The 22996-nt window shown below is 36.7% G+C and overlaps 1 protein-coding gene across 5 annotated transcripts in view; it reads right to left on the bottom strand.

Annotated features, from left to right (window-relative positions):
• PTPN13 (protein tyrosine phosphatase non-receptor type 13) overlaps positions 1-22996 on the bottom strand; it is a 213712-nt gene that overhangs the window by 117063 nt on the left and 73653 nt on the right. For all 5 annotated transcript variants that reach the window (XM_066387091.1, XM_066387092.1, XM_066387093.1 and 2 more), the window contains exons 3-6: positions 15339-15517; positions 13242-13307; positions 12184-12369; positions 7215-7302 (exon numbers count right to left, since the gene is read on the bottom strand). In XM_066387091.1, the coding sequence (XP_066243188.1) occupies positions 7215-7302; positions 12184-12369; positions 13242-13307; positions 15339-15517 (519 nt within the window). The remainder of the gene's footprint in view (positions 1-7214; positions 7303-12183; positions 12370-13241; positions 13308-15338; positions 15518-22996) is intronic.

Raw genomic sequence — 22996 nt, 5'->3', positions numbered from 1 at the left:
TGGTCAGGTGCATCTTATGAAGCAAAAAATACGGTACTTGCCTGATTAATACTTCAAAGGTGGACACAATATATATAGTATCACATGCAGTGGTGGGATGCAAATAATTTAACTGCTGGTTTTCTACCCTAATGATCGTTTTAAGTATAAAAAACGATATACCAAAAGGTAGTTTATTATTTCATGCACTGAATTCTTAAGAACAATAAAAGAGGTACACAAAACTAGATTAAGTTATAAGAAAGAGTTTTAAAATATTAATGAAAAAATATTAATACGTGACACAAAACAATACATGTTATCACCCTCAGGTTATTTGGCACTTTTTCTCTTTACGTGATATATAAATATTTGTTTACTGAAATAACAAATGCAAAGGAATTAAAATGCAGTGTATCATCAAGGTATAATGCGTTTTATGAAATGAATAATTACAAGCATAGTTCTGTCAAATTTTTTTCACCTGTGGATGGAATGAACATTACTACGGGTACTCAGAATATGATATTGCGCAGATGAAGGTTAAAAAAGATTAAGGAATGTAAATTTGTGATTTCCATATTGAGTGGCTGCCCAGGCGCACACCTTAGGCTTAGAGAGAACCCTGATTACAAGTGCCATTTTAACAACTGGTTAGCCAAACTAAAAAAAAATTAGGTATTGGGTTTTGTCGAACTGGTGCAAATCAGCTGAATCCCACCACTGATCACATGTAGCAATATATTACCATGGTTGCTTCCTGTTGCTAAACCACTAGGAAAAAAGTTTCACTGCTCTGAAAACTCAAAATGAGAGTTCAAATAGAATCTGGCTATTAAGAGTGAGAAGAAACATGGAATTCTAGGCTCATTTATTAGATGCTTAGTCCACTAGACCAGTGAAACCATGTACTGTTAACACTAGTGCTATTTACTTAATAACAGTATTTGAGAGTAGATAAAATGCAATGTCTGCAACTGCTATCCAGATCTTTCTAAACATGACCCAGGTTATTATAATTATTTTACTTAACAAGTAATAAACAACATTGAAATAAATCATTAAGTATACCTAATGGCTGTGCTCACTCTCCATTTTGATCACAAAAAATGTTATTTTTGAAAGCAATGCCTTTGGAACTACTCTTAAAAGATTTCACATGAAAACTTCAATGATATGTCCCCATCCTGGTAGAGTTAGCACCTCCTTCTATTATACTGACAGAGCATGTTGGTCCTCTGTTAGGACATTTCTTTCACTGTATTAAAATTATCCATTATATTATATATCCATCATCACTTCCACTCATTTCCCCACCTCCACCCCAACCCCAACTAGAAAATAACATAAGGGACCATGTATTATTTGATTTTGTATTTCTAGTTCTTGATAAAAGAGATTTCAAAAGAATGCTTGTGGAGTGGATTGATTACATAACTTTTTGAAACCTTTTAAAGCAAATGCTTAATCCACCAGAAAGATTACTGTAAAAAAAGACCAGGGTTTTAATTCTAGGTTTACCATTCAATCCATAAGCTTGGGCAAGCCACTTAATATATATATTTTGCACTTCATTCATCTACAAAAATGTGGACATAACTTGTTATACCTTCTTCTTTGAAAAGACAGAATAAATGAACTCACTCGTATGAACTATGACGAGTGCTCCGAATAAGGGCAACATAAAACCCTCATTTTGCTGTCCTTTTGCTTCTGCTTATTTTCCTCAGCATGTAATTACCTACTGAGGGGGAATTTAAGAGTTTCTTTTTTTTTTTTTTTTTTTGAGAGGAAATCATGAAACCAAGAATCAAAAGTTCTCCTACAAAAATTTTAGGTTTATTCTAAAATAAAAATATCACATAATTCAAAACAGAATAAGTGGTGATTATAGGCAGATTTTCTATTTCTTGAGGAGGCTCTGAAATCAGAGAAAACTTTACAGACAACATTAGATTATATGTAATTGTAAGCATACAAATTTAAATTAAAATCATAAGCATTTTCCTCTTGGAGAGTAAATAGCTTGCTAAAAACTGAAAGGGGAACAATAAATACACCTTGAAGAGCTAAGAATAAACAATTTTAAGAACACAGAAAGTTTTAATAATAAAATATTCCATTTTTTAAAAATTTTATTTTACTATTATTTTTTTATTCAGCGAGAGGAGGGGAGGCAGAGAGACAGACTCCTGCAGTGCAGGATCAGGGATCCACCCAGCAAACCCACTAGGGGGCAATGCTTGCCCATCTTGGGAGGGGGGGGGTTGCTTCATTGCTCAGCAACTGAGCTTTTCTTAGTGCCTGAGGCAGAGGCCACTAGGCAATCCTCAGCATCTGGCACCAACTCGCTCCCACTGAGCTATGGCTGCAGGAAGGGAAGAGATAGCAAGAGAGAGAGAGAGAGAGAGAGAGAGAGAGAGAGAGAGAGAGAAGCGGGAAGGCAAGAAGGGGAGGAGTGGAGAAGCAGGTGGGTGCCTCTCCTGTGTGCCCTGACTGGGAGTCAAACCTGGAACATCCACACGATGGCTGAGGCTCTTCCACTGAGCCAACCAGCCAAGGCCAAAACATTCCGCTTTAGTTAAGTTAAAAAAAAATCTTCCCAGTGGAGTACACTTTATTTTAACTTGTTTTGTTACTAATTATAAACATTATCTCTAACTGGGTATCATATCATCATTTACCTTTCCCCTCACACACACACAAAAAATTCACACCATCTCTTAGAAGCTAACTTCAAAATGACATTTCAGTATTAAAAGAGGCTCCTAGATTCCCCATCTGTCTTCACAAATGTGTTCAAGTATATAAAAAAAGAAACATGATATTATCAATACGCCCAAGTTCTGAAGCTGTATCGTGCTGATCTGATCATGGTGTAGGTTTCCACCTTAAGCTTGGCAGGAAATGTTTGCTTTCTTTCTGCTTGGTGAAGCTGTTTTATCAGCATTGGCAGTATTAAATAACAAAGTAGGGGCAAACAGCCCACTAGTTTGGGCCTTAGCTTCTGTGACAGATCTCAGAGGTAAGATATAAGGAGGAACTTTTTAAGGTCATTTACTCATAGATGAGACATTTTATTGTTAAGTTTCAGTTGAACAATCAAAGTACATAGATACAAGGTATTATCCCTAAAATTGTTTACTTCTTTTAAACTACATCTGTACCTCACTGCCCACTGTGATATTTTCTTTATTAAAAATTGCGGTTAGGAGCTTAATTAATAAGCTAAAGCTATCAATACATAAAGGCTGTAGGTTGGTTCACATCAAAGAGAATGCTTTACTATTAATGTAGTATGACTATGGCACGGTTGCTTTGCTGCGAGTGACCACTGACAGTGGAGAACTGGCACTGCCCCAAAGGAACACCGGTGTCCTAAAGGAATATTTCTTCTAGGTAATTTTTTTGCTAATCTTAAAGCTTCTATATTATTATATGCCACTGACTATTAGCTGCTAAGTGCTCCTGTCTGGTAATGGCTATAATTGGTATATTATTTTGATTCTGTTTTTGAGATATGGCTTTATAAATTTGTTAAAGGCAAATTAAGAAAGCCCTTAAGCAATACTAGTGTGGAAAGCTATGGCTAAGACAAGCTGAGAAATTTTCTTACATTACATGTGATCCAAAACACTATTGTTTGTTTAATTATCAGGACCGGCCTGAACAGGTGGTGGCACAGTGGATAGAGCGTCGGACTGGGATGCAGAGGACCCAGGTTCAAGACCTCGAGGTCACCAGCTTGAGCGTGGGCTCATCTGGTTTGAGCAAAAGCCCACCAGCTTGAACCCAAGGTTGCTGGCTTGAGCAAGGGGTTTATTCGGTCTGCTGAAGGCCTGCGGTCAAGGCACATACGAGAAAGCAATCAATGAACAACTAAGGTGTTACAACGCGCAATGAAAAACTAATAATTGATGTTTCTCATCTCTCTCCATTCCTGTCTGTCTGTCCCTGTCTATCCCTCTCTCTGACTCACTCTCTGTTTCTGTAAAAATAAATAAATAAATAAATAAATATCAGGACCGCTAATTCTACCCAAAATATAAACATAAACAAAATTTGGTTTATTCTGAGTGATAACTAATTCCTTACAAAGTCTCTTGAGTTTAAGACATAGGACAGATTTCATTCACCAAAAAAAGATTAAAGGACTATTAGAAAATAAACTCTATGTAGAGATTTGTTAAATTTTTTTAAGTCATTAACATTAGTCCTAGATTATCTGCATTTGGACAGTCTATTAGTCATAGAATTTAAAAAAGCTGTTAAGCAATAATACTAAATCTTTCTCAATATTATAAAAACAAAGTCACAAATAAAAGACAATAATAAGTTGCTTTAAAACTTCTAATGTATTTGTTGTTGTAATAAGAAAATAGTCTAAAAATATGAACCAATATGGTAAACTATAGTTTTCCTTCTTACTTTGCATACAATTTAAGGTTTAAAATACATTACCTAAAAAAGTAAATCACAGTTATATATATTTCTTTATGAAATCATTAAAAATTATATTACAAATGTATTATTATATCTAATATTTTTAAAACTTTTTTTCACATCCATTCAATCAATGAATAGTCATTCAACATACACAAAAACTAATGTACTTAATATACTAGGTTTTCCCTATCCTTGGCATCTACAAGTATAGTAAGCTTTAATATACTGCTTTTATTAAAAAAAATGTATATAAGTAAATAACCTGTTATTTCAGGTATGTTATATAGTAAGTACATATAGTCTCAGTTCAAGCTCTAATTCCTATCTCTAAATATTATTTAATAATTAATGTCTGTAGCAATAAGACTGAATCATTGAAGGTAATATAATCTAAACTATGTTAACACTTGAAAGTGTTTTAAGTTTAATAAATTAAATATGGTTGGGTGATCTTTTTTCTTTTCTATCATAATGGATAGGGATAAAATTAGGTCCTCTTACATATAACATTTTTTATTGTTAGAAAAAATTCCAACTGACCTTAAAAATTAATAATATAAAACTGTGTTTCCTAAGTTAACTAGTAACAAACAAGAAAACTTCAGTTTCATAACATGGCCACTTAATTGACAATAGATGACAGAAAGGAATTCTAGGAAAAGATTAAAGAAAGTCTAGGAAAGAAATAAGGAAGCAAGGAGGGAGAGAGGGAGATAGAGAGCAGAGGGGGAAGGAAAGAGAGGTGGAGGGAGGAAAATAAACTGGAAAGAAAAACCAAAATCATTTCTTAAATGCTTTAGTTATTAAAATATTCATATTCTTCTTTAAAAAGACTCTTTCAGCCTGCCATTGGCATTTACCCGTAATTTTCTGCTATTATTTAGTTCTAAACAGGAGAACTGACTAAAAATTTGATGAATTAACAAAGTGCTGCTCTTCTGAGCACCAAGGTTCATACTGTATCATATTTCAAATCCTCGAATAGTTTTAAAATAAAGGGAAACAGATTTTTATCTAAAAAAGGGGTGTTTCTTATATACGGAGGAAAAAGCATATTAAAGAAACACAAGAAAAGGTTAACATTTCTTTTTGAATTGCCATCAAAGCACTGTAAAAACTGAGTTAAACAAAGTTTGCCTTCTGATTTTTTTTACCTCCACATAAAATAATAATGTTTTAGAAAAGAGCCTTATGTAACCAGAAATAAATTGATTATATTGATATAAAAAGCTAAGATCAGCTTTTCAGAGAAATAGTCATTATTCACAATAAGTAAAATAAAAGTACGAAAGCAAACACTTGACTAACTGCATCAACACAGAATCACTCCATTAGAATACTTTTACTGCTTTTGACTTCTTCATAAACAACAGTACACTTACTCAGAGTACACTCTTCCCTCTCTGAGATAAGAGGGTTCCAAATTCCACAAAACGTTTGATCCAGATAATCAATCATCTATATTTAATTTTAAAATAAGAATTTCTCATAGATTTTAAATAAGATAGCTATGCTCTGATTATGTGATTAAATTGAAAAGTTAGGGATCTTAGCCTTCTAATTGGACTATACCAATTAGAATATTTTATTAGAATATATTTAATCCCCCATAAACAAAATATTTTTGTTAATGTTTAGATTATCCTAATTGTCAATATTGCTTGATAAGCAGTAAAGAGAACAAAGATAATCAGAAAATAAAAAGTTCATTTCATAAATAAGCCAAAGCTGAAACTTGACTTTCAATTTGCATGTTTGGAATTTCCATAAAAAATAGATTTCATGATTATATGTTGTTGACAAATAGTAAAATCATTCTTCATCAGTTTTTTAAAAATAAGCATCATATAACCTAAGAGAGTATTTATAACTGCAAATCATAAAATTAATTTGTCATGAAGTCAATCTAGTGGGTTACTAAAAAAGAAATAGAATAGGAAATAAAACGTGCAGTAAGAATAATGTCGCTTTGTGAAACTCTTGTTTCAGTAGCATTTATAGTAATAAATATGTATGTATTGTTTTTGTCTTGCTTTAAAATGAAATTTCAATATAAACTACCATAATAAAACAAATAATTGGTATTATTGCTATAATAATGGGGAAAGGAAATGATTTACTGTGGGAGTCTTGGATATCTCTCTCTCTATATATATAGATATAGATATATATATCTATCTGCACACAATATATATATATACACACATATATATAATTATTCAGTAAGAGGAGGGGAAGCAGAGACAGACTCCTGCATGTGACTTGACCAGGATCCACCAGCAAGCCCACTAGGGGGCGAGGCTCTGCCCATCTGGGGCCTTGTTCCATTGCTCAGCAACCAAGCTCTTCTTAGCACCTGAGGCAGAGACCATGGAGCCATTCTCAGTGCCCGTGGCCAAGTGGTTCCAATAGAGTCATGGCTACAGGATGGAAAGAGAGAAAGAGAGAGAGAAAAGCAAGAAGAGGAAGGGTGAAGAAGCAGAAGGGTGCTTTCCGGTGTGCCCTGACCAGGAATCGAATCCGGGACATCCACACATTGGGCTGATGATCTACCATTGAGCCAACCAGGCAGGACAAGTCTTGGTTATATTAATAATGTTTCTGCATAATTTTAATGAATTGATACATTAATAAAAGTAGTGTTCCTATCTGTTTCCTGCTTCTACTGTGCATACTTATAGTCTAATTATGGTCACAATGATCCAATTTTCAAGCTAGGTAAATGATTTTTGTAAGGGAAACAATAAAATAAGGTTAAAGCTTAAAAATTCCTACTAATACACTCTTACCTGTTGGTAATCCTTTTCCTCTCAGTCGGTCACGGATAGCCTGGCTTCGATCAGGCTTTTGTTCACTGTTAGAGGAAAGCTGATCCGTCTGTACATAGGTGATCAAAAAGCAAGTTTGACAAAAGAATCTCCCCTTATTTTTTCATGGTAACTGGCTATAACATGACACTAGTTAGGCAATTTTTGGAGTGTACAGCATTAAGTAAATTTGTTATTGTTAATTTGTATTCCTTGGGTAAGATTTATGTAGCTCAGTTCTGGCCAATTCATCATCAGGAAATATAGGCAAGAAACAGTTATCAAAGAATAATCTGCTAACTAGGTAACAAAGTTAGCCAAATTAAAGTAGTTAAAATAAGTTCCACTTGAAAACAGTAAACTTGAATTGGCTTTTTCCCCAAGCTGATAACTACGTTCATCTCTCAAGCTAGATTATAATTTTAAAACAATATTAATTCTGGTATAATAAAGCTTTTACCTGACTGTAACACTACATTGAGTTTGATTTAAATTATTTAAAAAATAATTTTCTAGATTTTCCCTGCCATAAACTATATTTGAGAAATGCTTTAAACTAAATGGAAATTTAAATCAATGCTCTATAGTAGAGTTCCCTTTATAACAAAATGTTTTAAAAGTCTTACATTTTAATAACTTTAACTGAGGGTATTGGTTAAAATAAAGCATGTCAAGTTGGAGCAATTCCACATTATCAGGGAGAAAAGTTAGAACACTGGGTTTATTCACCTGATTATTAAGTGAAAATTTCAAGAAATAAATAGAAGGAGAGAGAATGGTGAAGAGACATTACTTAAATCTGGCACCAAGAACACACATACGCTCTGTTTACACACACACGTACACAAGTTCTAACATTTCTCCCTTAGTGAAACTTACAGTATGGATTGAAAAACTGTTCAAAGTAGTATATTCAAGGTATTGTGTTTCTTAACTGTAAGAAGATTTAATTGTATATATATTTTTAAATGATGTTATTTAAATTATGTAAATGGTGTTTGTCCAGATGACACTCTGTTATCAGTAACTGAGGAGATAAAGAATGAACTGCATCTTGGGGAATCCTTGCATCAACACTGCTATTAGTAACAGCTGCCATTTACTGAGTAATTAATATAAGGCAGGCACTACCTTAGTGCTTTACATGCTTTATGTTATTAAGTCCTCAAAAAACCTCATGGGGTAACTATTTTTTGAGGACTATTATTCTCTTATTACAGCCAAAGGGAAAAATAGCAAGAAAATTTCAAAGAACCTTGAAGCAGCTCATCAACATTGAAATAATTACCTTCACAACAGTTCAGTAGCATGGGAGAATGGTATGTACTATTTTTCCTATTTCACAGATAAGTAAAATTGAGAAAAAAATGTTTAACATTGTACCAGTGGAAGAACCAGGACAAGTAAGCTAGCCTGCTGACTCTTACTCAATACTAATTAATTTTAAGTAAGAAGTATGGTCACATAAGGCCACAATGAGTGCAAGATGAGCTCGCTCCATCAGCTACGGGGAGCAGCAGCAGCCACAGGGAACCGTAATGGCTAAAAGCATGGGCCTGGGGGTAAGAGACATCCAGGTTCCAAATGTGTCTCTGTCATTTACCGTGTGTGGCCATGGGCAAGTTATTTAAAATCTTCCTGAGCCTTAGTTTCATTATCTCTAAAATGAGGATAAAATTAAAATTATCTCATGTAATCTGGGGTTGTGATGGTGACTAGATGTGAAAAAGCACATACACTACTTTAGCACAGTGTCAGAGTTAGCTCTGCCCAGGGAAGCCCGGGAGGCTAGCAAGTGCATGGGAAAGATGAGGGGAGCGTTTCATATCTACTTAGTAGAAATTTGCCTATGGAATAGCAGGCTCTCTATACACTGATTCCGATCAACCCTTCCATTCTCTCTCCCACTAAACAAGCCCACAACACATCCCATATCAGACTTATCACTGTTCTTCAAAGACACCCTGCTCTTTCCAATTTCACAGCATTTATTCAAGTATACTTCCTTCTGCCTCGATTACTCTATCTAGTCAACAGAATCTAGTCCAAAGTGCTATTTTTCCTTTTTTTTAATTTTTTTAATTTTTTTATTTTTCTGAAGCTAGAAACTGGGAGAGACAGTCAGACAGACTCCCACATGCGCCCGACCGGGATCCACCTGGCACGCCCACCAGGGGGCGATGCTCTGCCCATCCGGGGCGTTGCTCTGTTGCGACCAGAGCCACTCTAGCGCCTGGGGCAGAGGCCAAGGAGCCATCCCCAGCGCCCGGGCCATCTTTGCTCCAATGGAGCCTTGGCTGCGGGAGGGTAAGAGAGAGACAGAGAGGAAGGAGAGGGGGAGGGGTGGAGAAGCAGATGGGCGCTTCGTGTGCCCTGGCCGGGAATCGAACCCGGGACTTCTGCACGCCAGGCTAACGCTCTACCACTGAGCCAACCAGCCGGGGCCAAAGTGCTATTTTTCAATGAAGTCATAACTTGTATTTCTTCCCTTTAATCTCTCATAGCTTTGAAATAATTTCCTAACTTAGTTTTCATATCTTTCTCATCTCTCTCCCTTTGGCCCTATTTGTCCTTCTCTCTGTCATATCTTTCTTTGCATTTTATAATTAAGCAAGTGGTTGTAGAACTTCAAATAAGAGTTCTTAGAAGGTAGAGTCTATACTACTCAAATGTGCATCTCATAGTAACTAGCACAGGTTATATATGCAGATGAGCAATACAGTTATTGTAATAAGCTGAACTAAATACTAAAAAGGATAGAGATCTTTTATCTAATATAAAAAATTATTAGATGGATAACTGAATTTCATGGAGAAATATTTCTTTATGGAAACAGAAGGAAAAATATTTCTGGCAATTTTATTTTAAGAGTAAAATCAGCAAACAGGACAAAAGTTTTAAAGGAGGTATGGTGTAATATGTAGAAAGATACCTGTATTGACTAGTAAGAAGCCCGATGTCTCAATTTTCCTATTTATAAAGGGAAGTTGTAATTGTTGATCAACAATTTCTCAAAGGGAGTGTTATGAGATCTGAAAAAAGATCCAAATAAGTTTGAGGACTGTTTCACTTATTTGCTCTCTCTCTCTTGAAGGTCAGTAATACAGTCTAGTGTAATCAAGGCTCTGAGAAGTTCTGCAGTGAAAACAAAATTTCCCTTAAAGTTTTTCCTCAAGCTTATTTAATCATAGAGCATTTTTTTTTTACAAGAAAGAGTGAGAGAGAGACAGAGAGAAGGACAAATAGGGCCAGACAAAGGGAGAGAGATGAGAAGCATCAATTCTTTGTCGCGGCACCTTAGTAGTTTATTGATTACTTTCTCATATGTGCCTTGACCGGGGGCTACAGTAGAGCGAGTGACCCCTTGCTCAACCCAGCAACCTTGAGCTTCAAGCCAGCGAACTTTGGGCTCAATGCAGTTACCATGGGATAATGTCTACAATCCCATGCTCAAGCCAGTGACCCTGAGTACCAGCTGGTGAGCCTGTACTCAAGCCGAATAAGCCCGCGCTCAAGCCAGTGATCTAGGGTTTCGAACCTGGGTACTCTGCGTCCCAGTCTGATGTTCCATCCACTGAGCCACTGCCTGTTCAGGCTAGCGAAATTTAATAACAAAAATATGCTTGAAACTTTGGTTTGGATAGAGGACTTCCATAGATTTAAAAATATATATCTTTACCTTTGTTCAAAAAAATCACATGCAGAAATATAAACAAATAAATCATATAAAAGTGGAACATGTATGGATAGGAAGGGATATAAGGAGCCAAGAACCCCCACTCACTCAGCCTCTACTACCTTCATTCCCCTTCATTACAGAATTGCAAAGGCTCCATGCGGTACAGTTTACAAACCATTTATTTAGAAGAATATCTGAGGTGAGACTGTTTCTTACCATCTGGCAAAGTATGTGGAATTTGGATATACTTCACTCTGCCAGCCACATGACATCTTGGTTAAGACGGCAGAACTAAATCCCTAGGGATGAGGAAGCCAGTAGCAAATATGTAGCTCACACAAAGGACAAGGACCACTACTCAGGGACCATAACCCTAATGGGTAAGAATAGATAAAGTTTAGATATAGATCTGATATCAAAACCAAAGATGTATCCAAACTAGGGCAAATAGGGCAGTATATAGTTTAAGAAATGCAGAAGTTGCCTGACCTGTGGTGGCAGAGTGGATAAAACGTTGACTGGAATGCTGAGATCACCAGTTCAAAACCCCAGGCTTCACCAGTCAAGACACAAAGGAGAAGCAACTACAAATTGATGCTTCCTGCTACCCCCCCCCCCCTTTCTTTCTCTCTCTCTTCTCTCTCTCTAAAATGAATAAATAAAATCTTTAAAAAAAAATGCAGAAGTGGGACAATTAGATATAGTTTGTCATTCTTGGGATCCTTCATATCCAAGACAAGAGTTAAAGTGGAAAAGCCCAGGTCAGGGGCAATATGGCAGGAATACACACATACACTCTTTCACCCCAACCTCCCCCAACACCAGGTGCCAGGCTCCAGTGAAGGAGGGGAGGGTCTTAGGAACACCTAAGAGGTCAAGACAAATAAGTGTCCAAGAAAGAAAAATAAAGCGACAGGAAGTACATTTAAATAATTTTAAAGCCCATTTTGCATATCAATGCATTGTTCACAATAGGCAGAACCGTGAGGCAAAAGCAAACATTTTCAGCTCTAATATGCTGTGATTCTATGACTCCTGCTGAATTAAGGGCCTAAGTAAAGACTAGGTCTCATAAAATCTAGAAGACTAAGTAATTGCACTAGACTTGTAAGTTTTAATTATTGTTTCAAATAACATTAGAAAAAGAAATTCAGTCTCCTGTTCCTAGTCCTCATCAATAAAGTGTTACCTATAAAATATCTTTAAAAGAAATTTTGTGATATGCTAAATTTAAAAATATGGCTATATATACCAACTGGAACTGTAGCTTACCCCAGAAAGATTGCCCAGAACCAGTTTTACCAACTGTTTCACGTAGGAAAATGAAGGTGCGCAACTGCTGTTCCTAACGTGGGCACTGCAAGCGTCCAGGACAGTCCGAACAGAAACCCGAGCGTAAACCACATCCTCACACATTCCAAGCAGGATGCTGTTGAGATGGTCTCCGAGCTTGATGGGCTGAATATAAAGAGAAGAGAAGCTACATCGATAAGTGTGCTTAAATCTTATAAATCTAATGATACAAGGTATACTCCCATTTCTCTTGCTCTAATTTCTGAGGAGGCTGAGTTGTTGAAACCTGGGTAGTGACTGCTATAATTCTAAGAACATTCTAAAAATTAATAATTTCTCCAGTATTTTATTACTATTTCACTATGAAAGTGTGACATTCTTAATGTGAACAACCAGGATAGAAATGCTAATGTGCCAAACAGTATGCTGTAGAACAGGGGTCTCAAACTCAACTCAGCATGTGGGCCGCAGAGCAAGATCACAGCCGTTCGGCGGACCACACTAGGTCTACAAAAGGCAACTGTTACGCAACACTTTTCTTGAACTTTGTGGATTAGTCTGCGGGCCGCACAAAATTGTTCGGCGGGCCGCATGCGGCCCATGGGCCGCGAGTTTGAGACCCCTGCTGTAGAACATATATAAATATGTGAAAGAGCATTTCTTAAATATAATTTTATTTTTCAATTATGGTTAACATTCAATATTATTTTGTATTACTTTCATGTGTACATCATAGTGGTTAGACAATTATATACTTTATATACTGTACGTGTCTTACTCTGACTGACTTATTTCACTTAGCATAATACTCTCCAGGGATAGCCAAACTGTTGCAAATGATCAGATTTCTTTCTTTTTCATGGCTGAGTAGTATTCCATTGCATATATGTACCACCGCTTTTTTATCCACTCATCTACTGATAGGTACCTGGGCTGCTTCCCTATCTTAGCTATTGTAAATAATACTATAATGAACATGTGGAAGAGCTTTTTAAAAAGTGTAAAATTGTACAGATGTAAGGACTGACGTGACTTACTTGGCTCTGAGGTACTTCATGATCAGCCCCCCAGTATAATGTCATTCCAAGAGAATAAATATGGATCTAGGAATAGAAATTTTTAAAATTCATTTTATTGTAAAACATTTAAAAACTTGGTAAGTACTATCTATTCATGATATTTTTTCCCAAAGTATAACACATGATTTGAGAAAATAATCATTTCATATTTTTTATAAAAAAGAGAACTCTTAAAATAGAAAATAAGACTAGAACTTATTGGAACAGACTTTTCTTCCTAATTCCTCAGCCCAATTGTTACATATAACCATTTTTATTAGTTCCTATTTATTTTCAGTTTTGTTATGCAAACGAGAAAAAATGAATATATAGCCTTATTTTCACTTTCTTTTACAAAAAGGTCAGAAACTTTAAAAACTACTTTTACTTTTAATTTAACGAGATATTTCATATCAATGCTTAGAGACCCTCTCACCCTTTATTATTACTGCGTAGAACTCCATTTGGTGGCTGCAGCACTGTTTATTTAGCCAGTCTGTTAGTAATGGGTAGCTTCTCAGCCTCTGGCTGAGATCAAGTGTTACTAAGGGATAATTAGGATTTTCCCAAACTTTTGCTATTAATGTTTCAACAAATAGTTTTGTGATATGTCATTTTGTACATGCAGGTATTTCCCTTGACCTGACTCAGAGATTATGGATAAAGGGTAAATCATCTGTAGTTCTGATACATGTTGTCAGTTTCCTACACAGATGTTGCATTTCTACCAGTAACATATAAGAGATTTTCCGCAAGCCTTGTCCACAGAATGTATTACAAATATTTCGATATTTGACAATCTGAAAAGTGGAAGTAAAAATCTCACTGCTGTTTTGATTAGCACTTTTTCTTGCAATGAATGCATGGGGGGGGGGGGGGGTGAATGGAGAACAAAGCCAGTCAGACAAGATTCCACACTTTTGGATTTAACAATTTTACTACTAGCAATTTATTATGTTAATTTTCACACTTCTGGAAATAGTGTACAAGAAATGATATCTGTAGGCAATATTGAATTCTCCAAGGTTTCATGTCTAAGTTATTATAGTCTACTACATGTACTATTCTTGTCTCAAATTTTTTTCATAAGCTTGACAATAAAATCAGATCTTCTTCTGATGTCAGTGGAATATCCATCCTCAGACTGACTGTTTCTATCATGAACTTGTCCTTCTTCATTATTCCATCAAATGAAATGTCGAACTCCGTCAGCTTCGCTTCCACTGCACCCTGTATTCAGTTCTTTTCCTATGTTATTAAACTCTCCAGACAGATCTATACAATCGTTCATCTCATCTAGTTACCCACTTTTCTCACACTTACCCTCTGACATTAAAAAAAAAACAAAAGATCACATCATATCCCTCTCCTAAAAATAGGATAGTTCACCACTGCCTCAGAAGAAAGTCTCAAGTCCTGGCATTTAGAGTCTTCCTTTTTCAGACCTACAGCTTCCCTTGTTCCCTAACCACAGCCTTCCAGATAGCTAATGCTCCAGCCTAGCTGGTCTAACCAAACATTCACCATCACAGTGGATAATTTCTTACCTGTCATTCCATATACTAATAATCCTGAGTGAAATGCCCATTTCTACTTATTTTCACTTTTCTAAATCCTATTCATTCTGCAAAGCTCAATATAAACACCACCTTCTCTGCAATATTGCTCTATACTAAAGTTTATTTTTCCTTCTCTATATTCACCAAATATTTTATACTTCTATATAGCATTCACTTCATTCTGGCATGAATGACAGATTATTCAATACCTATTGATCAGTATCAGATGGGTTTTTATCTTCCTAATAATGAGCACTATGTTTTATACACAGCAGGTATTTATAAGTATTTTAAACATCAGTTAATAATGACTCACATTTTTTCTTAGATCCATAAAGTTTTATAAAACAATTTTTGAATTCTTAAAGTAATTATTAACTTCTTAAAATACACGATCACTTAAAATCAATGCTTTTTCTTCAGAGGGTTGAGGTAGGGTAGCCTAGTGTCTTTATTTTTCTTCCCCCAACCAAATAAAAAACAAAATTCAGCAAAAAGACTTCACATTGAAAGTTACCTTTTCTACATCTGAGAGTGATGTTAGTGAGTGGTTCTGAAGAACCTCTGGTGCAGTGAACGCTCGGAGATCCTGGTTGGAAATGTCTTCATCTGTAAATGACACACCGCCCGATGGCAGCAGCAGCAGAGACCAGGGAGAAATAATAAAGCCAAGGGCCGCAGGGTCTGCTATGCTTACTGGTTTGTAACCAGGCAGAATAAAGGGAAAAAGGAAAGATAACTGCTTAAAATTATAATCAGAAGAACTACAGATCACTTAAATGAATATCCAGCTTATTCACACTATACGGTAATTGTACAGTTACATACACCAAGTCAAAGGAGAGTTTCATCTATCGACTACTGCTAGCATTATTAACAACAAGGTCTTGATTTGGCTTAATATCTCAAAACTTAGATAGTAAAGCTTAGAAACTATAAATAGATAACTTTGTCAGTCATAAAACAAACTGGTTTAAATACTTTCACAGTGAGATAGATAGATACAGAGATAAAAGTCAGTAGTTCTTAAACTTTTTTATTGTTTTTTTTTTTTAATTCATTTTAGAGAGGAGGGAGAGAGAGAAAAAGAGAGCGAGAGAAAAAGAGAGAGAGGAAGGGGAAGGGGAAGGAGCAGTAAGCATGAACTCCCATATGTGCCTCGACCAGGCAAGCCCAAGTTTTCCAACCAGGGACCTCAGCGTTCCAAGTTGACACTTTACCCATTACGCCACCACAGGTCAGGCCAGTTCTTAAACTTTCGTGGGAGGATCATGAATTCCTTTGAGACTATGGTGAACATTATGATCTCTTTTAAGGAAATTACTTGTAAAACCAAAACTCTTTATACAAAAGGGTTCATAGATCTTCTTGTAGCCTATTTATTGACTCCAGGTTAAGATCCATGATTTAGATTATAATGGTCTGAAACTGATAGAAAGTAATTAATTTGATAATTCATCAGATCTGGAATTAGTAAAACTTTCAAATATAATTAAGTCTCTTTTTTTGTGTGCCAAAGGACATATTTCTCAGAATAGATTTTGTTTTGTTTGCATCTGTTCATTATTTCACTAGAACTTCAAAGAGCCTGTATATTATCTTTTTCTTTTAAAAAATATTTATTGATTTCAGAGAGAGAGGAAGAGAAGAGAGAGAAAGACAGAAACATCCATCTCTTCTTCTATGTGCCCTGACTGGTAATCAAACCTGCAACTTCTGTGCATCTGGATGATGCTCTAAATAATTGAGCTATCTGGCCAGGGCAGTCTGTATATTCTCAAATGTGATAATGGATCTCTAATATTATATTTTTGTGTTTACTTATGTGGCATATGTTTAAGAGTATTAAAAAATGCCTTAAAATTTTAGTGGTCCTCTTTTAAAAGTAAAGTGATACATTAGGCTAACAAAACAGACTTACTAAAGAAAACTTTATTTTGTCGTCCCATTTCAAAAATAAGTTAACATAGGTTTTAAGGTAACTGCTATGTGAATGAAATTATAGACTCAAGAAACTGCTATAAGAAAGTTACAAAAGGCTGGTGACTGACAATGCCATTATTATTCAATCTGAATAGGTTATACTGACACCTAAGTCGAATAATAAGAAATTGACAAAAGTCTATGGAACAGTTATCAAACAGTATCTACGTGTTTCTGATAGCTACTTTTATTGGAACTAAATCATTTGTCCTTCTGAGTTTTTAACTTCTACTTATGGTCAAGAGTCTGATCTTTATGTCAATAAAAAAGTAAACAATTAAAATTCATTCCTCCTTTGAAGATTAAGAAAGCCAACTATACATGTTTTCCTGCATGTTTATAAACCTAAAACATGACTTTAATAACCATGTCAAGGAAGAAAGTGTGTTTGAATGCATCTTCTAATCAGTCAGCACATCTTACGTTGCTCTGAATCAGAGTGACAGGCCAGTGGTTCTCAAAGTCTGACCCATTCACACATCAGGCTGCTGAAAATATGGCTCGCAAGTCTTATGGCAAAATATGTTTTGCCTGACCAGGCGGTGGCACAGTGGATAGAGTGTCGGACTGGGATGCGGAGGACCCAGGTTCGAGATCCCGAGGTCGCCAGCTTGAGCGCGGGCTCATCTGGTCTGAGCAGAGCTCACCAGCTTGGACCCAAGGTCGCTGGCTCAAGCAAGGGGTTACTCGGTCTGCTGAAGGCCCACAGTCAAGGCACATATGAGAGAGCAATCAATGAACAAGTAAGGTATTGCAGTGAAAAAGTAATGATTGATGCTTCTCATCTCTGTCTGTTCCTGTCTGTCCTTACCTATCCCTCTCTCTTGACTCCCTCTCTGTCTCTGTAAATTAAAAAAACAAATGTTTTAATGGATCTTCACAGCTGGTAAGCCCAGGTATATTGCTGCCTTTCACAGGCACTTCATGCATTTTCTGTTAAAAACTTCTTCCTAGGTATCTCAAAAACAAGTGCCACACCACCTAGCTAGAGAAGAGCTCAAATAAGGCGGAACAGTATTTTCTTTGCCAAAGAATGCTAATCAAAATATTAAGATATCACATATCACAACACTGTAAGACTCTACAATAAATTCTTTTCAAATGAGCAGCTAAAGGGAACAAATACTATGAGACTGCTTAGGAGGGCAGCGCACTACTATCTGATATGAGATGATGACAGTCTGCAACCAGAGTGGTAGCATCAGAGGTCGTGAGAACCGCCTGGAAAGTCAATGTACTTTCATTGCGGTAGAGCAGCAAGAGCAGCGACCACAGAACTTACTGACAGACTGGATGTGAGGAGAAAGACAGCAATCAGGCTGACTCCAAGATTTTGGTCTCCATAACGGAAAGAATGGAGGACCACAGCTGGGACAGAGAAGACTACAGACAGTGCAGGTTGCTGGGGCAGGGGTTAGAACTTTACTTTGGGACCTGTTAAGTTCAACACATCTGTCAGATACTCAGATGGGGGTGTCAAGTGGGCAGCTGGAGCTCGAGTTTGGGGAAAAGGTGTCAAGAAGACATACTTTGAAAGTAATTGGCCTAAGAAAGAGATGCCATGCCATTTAAAGCCCTGAGACTAGATAAGATTACTAAGAAGTGAGTTATGACAGAAAAGGGAGGAAGGCCGAGGTCTGAGCCCTGGTGTACACCTACATTAAGATTGCTCCTCCTCCGCCTGTTTTCCAGGTTCCTCTTCTCTTGGACATCTGTGCAATAGTGGTGCTGTAACCTCCTTTATCACACTCCTCCTTTCACTCATCACCATCAATCTCCACCCCACTGTTTTAATTAATTCTTTTTATTAGCCTTTCTATGCAGTTCTCCAGTATCCAGTCATGAACCTAAGACAGAAGGCTGGGATTCTAACTTTCATGCTTAATTCCTTAAATTTCAGAACCATGATTTCTGGTATACCTGTTATATGAATGCCTCCCTGAAGTCTACCTGCTATGGCCTGTCCTGCCATCCTGGGTGCTGGCACTCAGACCAGGAAAGAGCTTGCTACACTCCTCCTCCTCATCCCTGGCCACAGACTATACCCTACCTCAGGGGTCCCCAAACTACGGCCGGCCCGCGGGCCACATGCGGCCCCCTGAGGCCATTTATCCGGCCCCCCGTCGCACTTCCGGAAGGGGCACCTCTTTCATTGGTGGTCAGTGAGAGGAGCACATTGACCATCTCATTAGCCAAAAGCAGGCCCATAGTTCCCATTGAAATACTGGTCAGTTTGTTGATTTAAATTTACTTGTTCTTCATTTTAAATATTGTATTTGTTCCCGTTTTGTTTTTTTACTTTAAAATAAGATATGTGCAGTGTGCATAGGGATTTGTTCATAGTTTTTTTTATAGTCCGGCCCTCCAACGGTCTGAGGGACAGTGAACTGGCCCCCTGTGTAAAAAGTTTGGGGACCCCTGCCCTACCTGACAGAGTGACATAGAACAAAACCTATTGAAGGTGAAAGCAATTCATAATTGCTTATTGCTCTGAAATTACTAAGAGGTTTATTCACTTCACAGAACAACCAAGGTCAGCAAAACTATTATTATTCTGGCAAGAACTATATCTTTTAACTTCTGCTTTATACAGAAACTTTTGTTTGTTTTTAGTGAACATCTATAGTAAACCATTATTTAAGCACTATATAACATTTAAACATAATCTTCCCAACATTACAGGTCATTTGCTTATAGAGTCCACAGTACTACTGGGGAAATTAAATGTATACGCAAAGAAAAAGAGAATATAAAGGTGATTTAGAGAACAGCAAAATCAACTCAACTACAATGAAAACACGATTTGTTCTTTCTGTTTTCACATGTGGCCCTTTAGATGAGTAAGATTCAACCATGGTTAAGGGGAAGATTCAACAAAGAAGAAAGAGCCAAAGCAAAGGCATGGGGACAGGAGATTATTGTTTGTACAGTATATAAAACAGCAAGAATTTCAGGAAAAGGAATGGTGAAGAAGAGTGAGAAACAATCACCGAGGTTGGTCATATTTTTACTTGTTAAAAACCTGCACACAGACACACACACACAAATGACACAAATATTTTCATTGTTTTCATATGTGACTTTTAAATGCCTTTTAATAAAGCTAAAGCACCTATGACAACAAACTACATGGCTGTCATATTCCCTAAACACACATGACTTTAAGTACTAAATTCTTTAGAAAAAAAACACCCCGAAAACATATTTTAAAATAATTGTAAAGTGTTATGCAAATGTACTAGTGAGAAAATTTAGAATCATGGCTAGAATCAGTCTAATTTACTCTCATTATCTAACTAAAAGGAAGGTATTTAAAGCAAATGTACTCAAAATCTTTCAAAGAATGCTGACAAAAGAATATTTAAAAATGGAATTCCAGCCTGACCAGGCGGTAGCACAGTGGATATCTGTATTTTTAGTAAGATACTTTGTTGCACAAACACATATAATATTTTAATTTTTATGTATTTATCTTTTAAGTCCTTAAAACATACAAGCCACCTATCCAAGCCATACCCCTGGAACTTTGGTGTAATTTCTAATCATTTAGGCTTCTAATAGTTTTGTTTTGTTATATACTTGTAAGACTCAAGGTAATTCCAAACAAAGCACCTTTGGTAGCAAAACACAAATGAGACCTGAGTTTAACAAAAGTGATATAAAGGCAATCTATTTTAATAAACTAAATTAGTTATAGTTATTACAAGCAATAGGGCTTAACTGGCTTGACAATATGGATATAAAAAAGTAAGTCTCTAGGAATTTGCTTTCTTCTTCAGCAAACCTTCTTGGCAACTGTATCATAATCTGAGGAATCTACCCACTTTATTTCTTTGACCTATTCTTTCACTTTCCCTCAATTTCCAGCTTTCCCACCAACCATCTTTATCCTCAACAATAAAAAGTACACACCCAAAAATTACATGCCACAATACTAAACAAAATGCTTTTGTAACTGTTTTCATGTATTTCTTCTAGAATATAAGTGGCTTACCAATAGGAATTATGAATTTCCTAGTGATCGGGTACAATGCCCTTAAATTAATACAATTGAAATATTTTAAAATAATAAGAATAGTAGACAATTCCAACTATATTCCATAGGTCCCAAACCCTTTAAAGGTGTCCTACTGCTATACTCTGCCCTAATAATTTATATTTGGATTTCGCTAATCACACATACACACACAAAAAGGTTATATTGAATATTAAGAGTTCCACTATAAAGACAAAGTTTTATTTAAACTTTCAAACACCAAGAACTCTAAATTATTCATCCAGAGAATACTCTGGATCTTTAATTTTGTTTTCCAGTCTTTATTGTTTTTAGGGTTTTTTTCATGTATGATTCGAAAGAAGTGTCAGCTTTGTTAATTATAATATTAAAACAAAGTTATTTCCAAAGCACCTGACTTTGGGAGTTTGGGGGTAATTAAGAAAGCACACAAGCCTTCTGTCTCCTAAGTCACTGACAATTTTTATGTGAATTCTGGAGAAAGGGCACAGGATTCTCCACAGTATTTTTTTTAAAGCTTCCTGGGGATTCAGATGTGCATATCAATCTACCTGACACACATATAAGGACCACTAATAAAATGGTATCATAGCTCAATTAAGTTGCTTCTTGACCTTGTCCCTGGTTCCATTTGTACGTCAACTGATACTAAGAACGTCATGACATGGAGTATGTATGGCTTATATCCCTCCCTAATACTTCAAATGTGTATGTATATGTACACACACATATATTTACTCTTATAAAGCCACAAGTGGGACATTTTATTAAAGTCATAACAAGCCAAAAAGTTTTACAAGTAACTGTTTTTTGTGTTTTTGTTTCCTGTTTTTTTCAGAGAAAGAGAGAGGGAGGCAGGCAGGCAGACAAAGACAGAAAGACAAGAAGGGAGAGAGATGAGAAGCATCAGCTCATAACTGAGGCACCTTAGTTGTTCACTGATTGCTTTCTCATACGTGCCTTGACGGGGGGGGGGGGGGGGGGGCCCTCAAGCTGAGTCAAGTATCCCTTGCTCAAGCTAGTAACATTGGGCTCAAGCCAGAGACCTTTGGGCTCAAGCCAGCGACCATGGTATTATGTCTATGATCCCACGTCCACGCTCAAGTTGGCGACCCCCGATCAAGTCCTCAACCTTGGGGTTTCAAACCTGGGTCCTCTACTCTATACACTGTGTTTAGGGTACAGGTAATTGTTTTATGCAAATTATAATAAAGTCATTTCATAGTAGAAAGGGAAATGACTCTCTTAAATAATTTTAAACTAGAAGTGAGACCTAAATAGCTCTTCTCTGCTTAAGAAACTGAATAAACAATACCAAATCAGGATGTCACTGTGCATTTAGAAATAAATTGCCTCACCCACCTAAAACATTTTCATTGGTATTCTTTTGAAGTTAGAAGTGCATAGGCAGTCAGACTCCCACATGTGCCCGACCGGGATCCACCCGGCACGCCCACGAGGGGGTGTTCCTCTGTTGTGGCCACAGCCATTCTAGCGCGGAGGCCATGGAGCCGTCCTAAGCGCCCAGGCCAACTTTGCTCCAATGGAGCTTTGGCTGTGGGAGGGGAAGAGAGAGACAGAGAGGAAGGAGGGGGGGAGGGGTAGAGAAGCAGATGGGCGCTTCTCCTCTGTGCCCTGACCAGGAATCAAACCTGGGACTTCCACATGCCAGGCCGACGCTCTACCACTGAGCCAACCAGCCAGGGCCTAACTAAAAAAAAAAAAATTATTTATTGATTTTATAGAGAGGAGGTGAGGGGAGCAAGAAATAGCAACTCATTGCTTCACTGTAGTTTAGTTGTTCACTGCTTGCTTGCTGCTTGTCATATATGCCTTGACTGGGCAAGCCCAGGGTTTCGAAGCAGCGACGTCCGAGTTCCAGGATGATGCTTTATCCACTGTGCCACCTCAGGCCAAGCTTTATTTGGCTTTTATTTTATTTTTTTGGCTTTTATTTAGCTTTTAAAATCCCACTTCTAAAGGAAAAGAACTAAAAATGAACTGCCCACATATTTTGTTTCTCTGATATTTTCTATAAATCCAATTATTATCTATATTGTATCTCCTCATGCCTTGGAGTGAGTAAGTTTGACTTCTCCATTCTGTCTGATAGATGAATGTATCACTAAGCATACAACCACTACCTAGAAAAGATCGTGGGATTAATACCAATTTCT

Source organism: Saccopteryx leptura, chromosome 5 (genome assembly GCF_036850995.1).
Source record: "Saccopteryx leptura isolate mSacLep1 chromosome 5, mSacLep1_pri_phased_curated, whole genome shotgun sequence".
Lineage (NCBI taxonomy): Eukaryota > Metazoa > Chordata > Mammalia > Chiroptera > Emballonuridae > Saccopteryx > Saccopteryx leptura.
The sequence above is the reverse complement of the archived record's forward strand: the minus strand, read 5'-3'. Positions and strand labels throughout refer to the sequence as shown.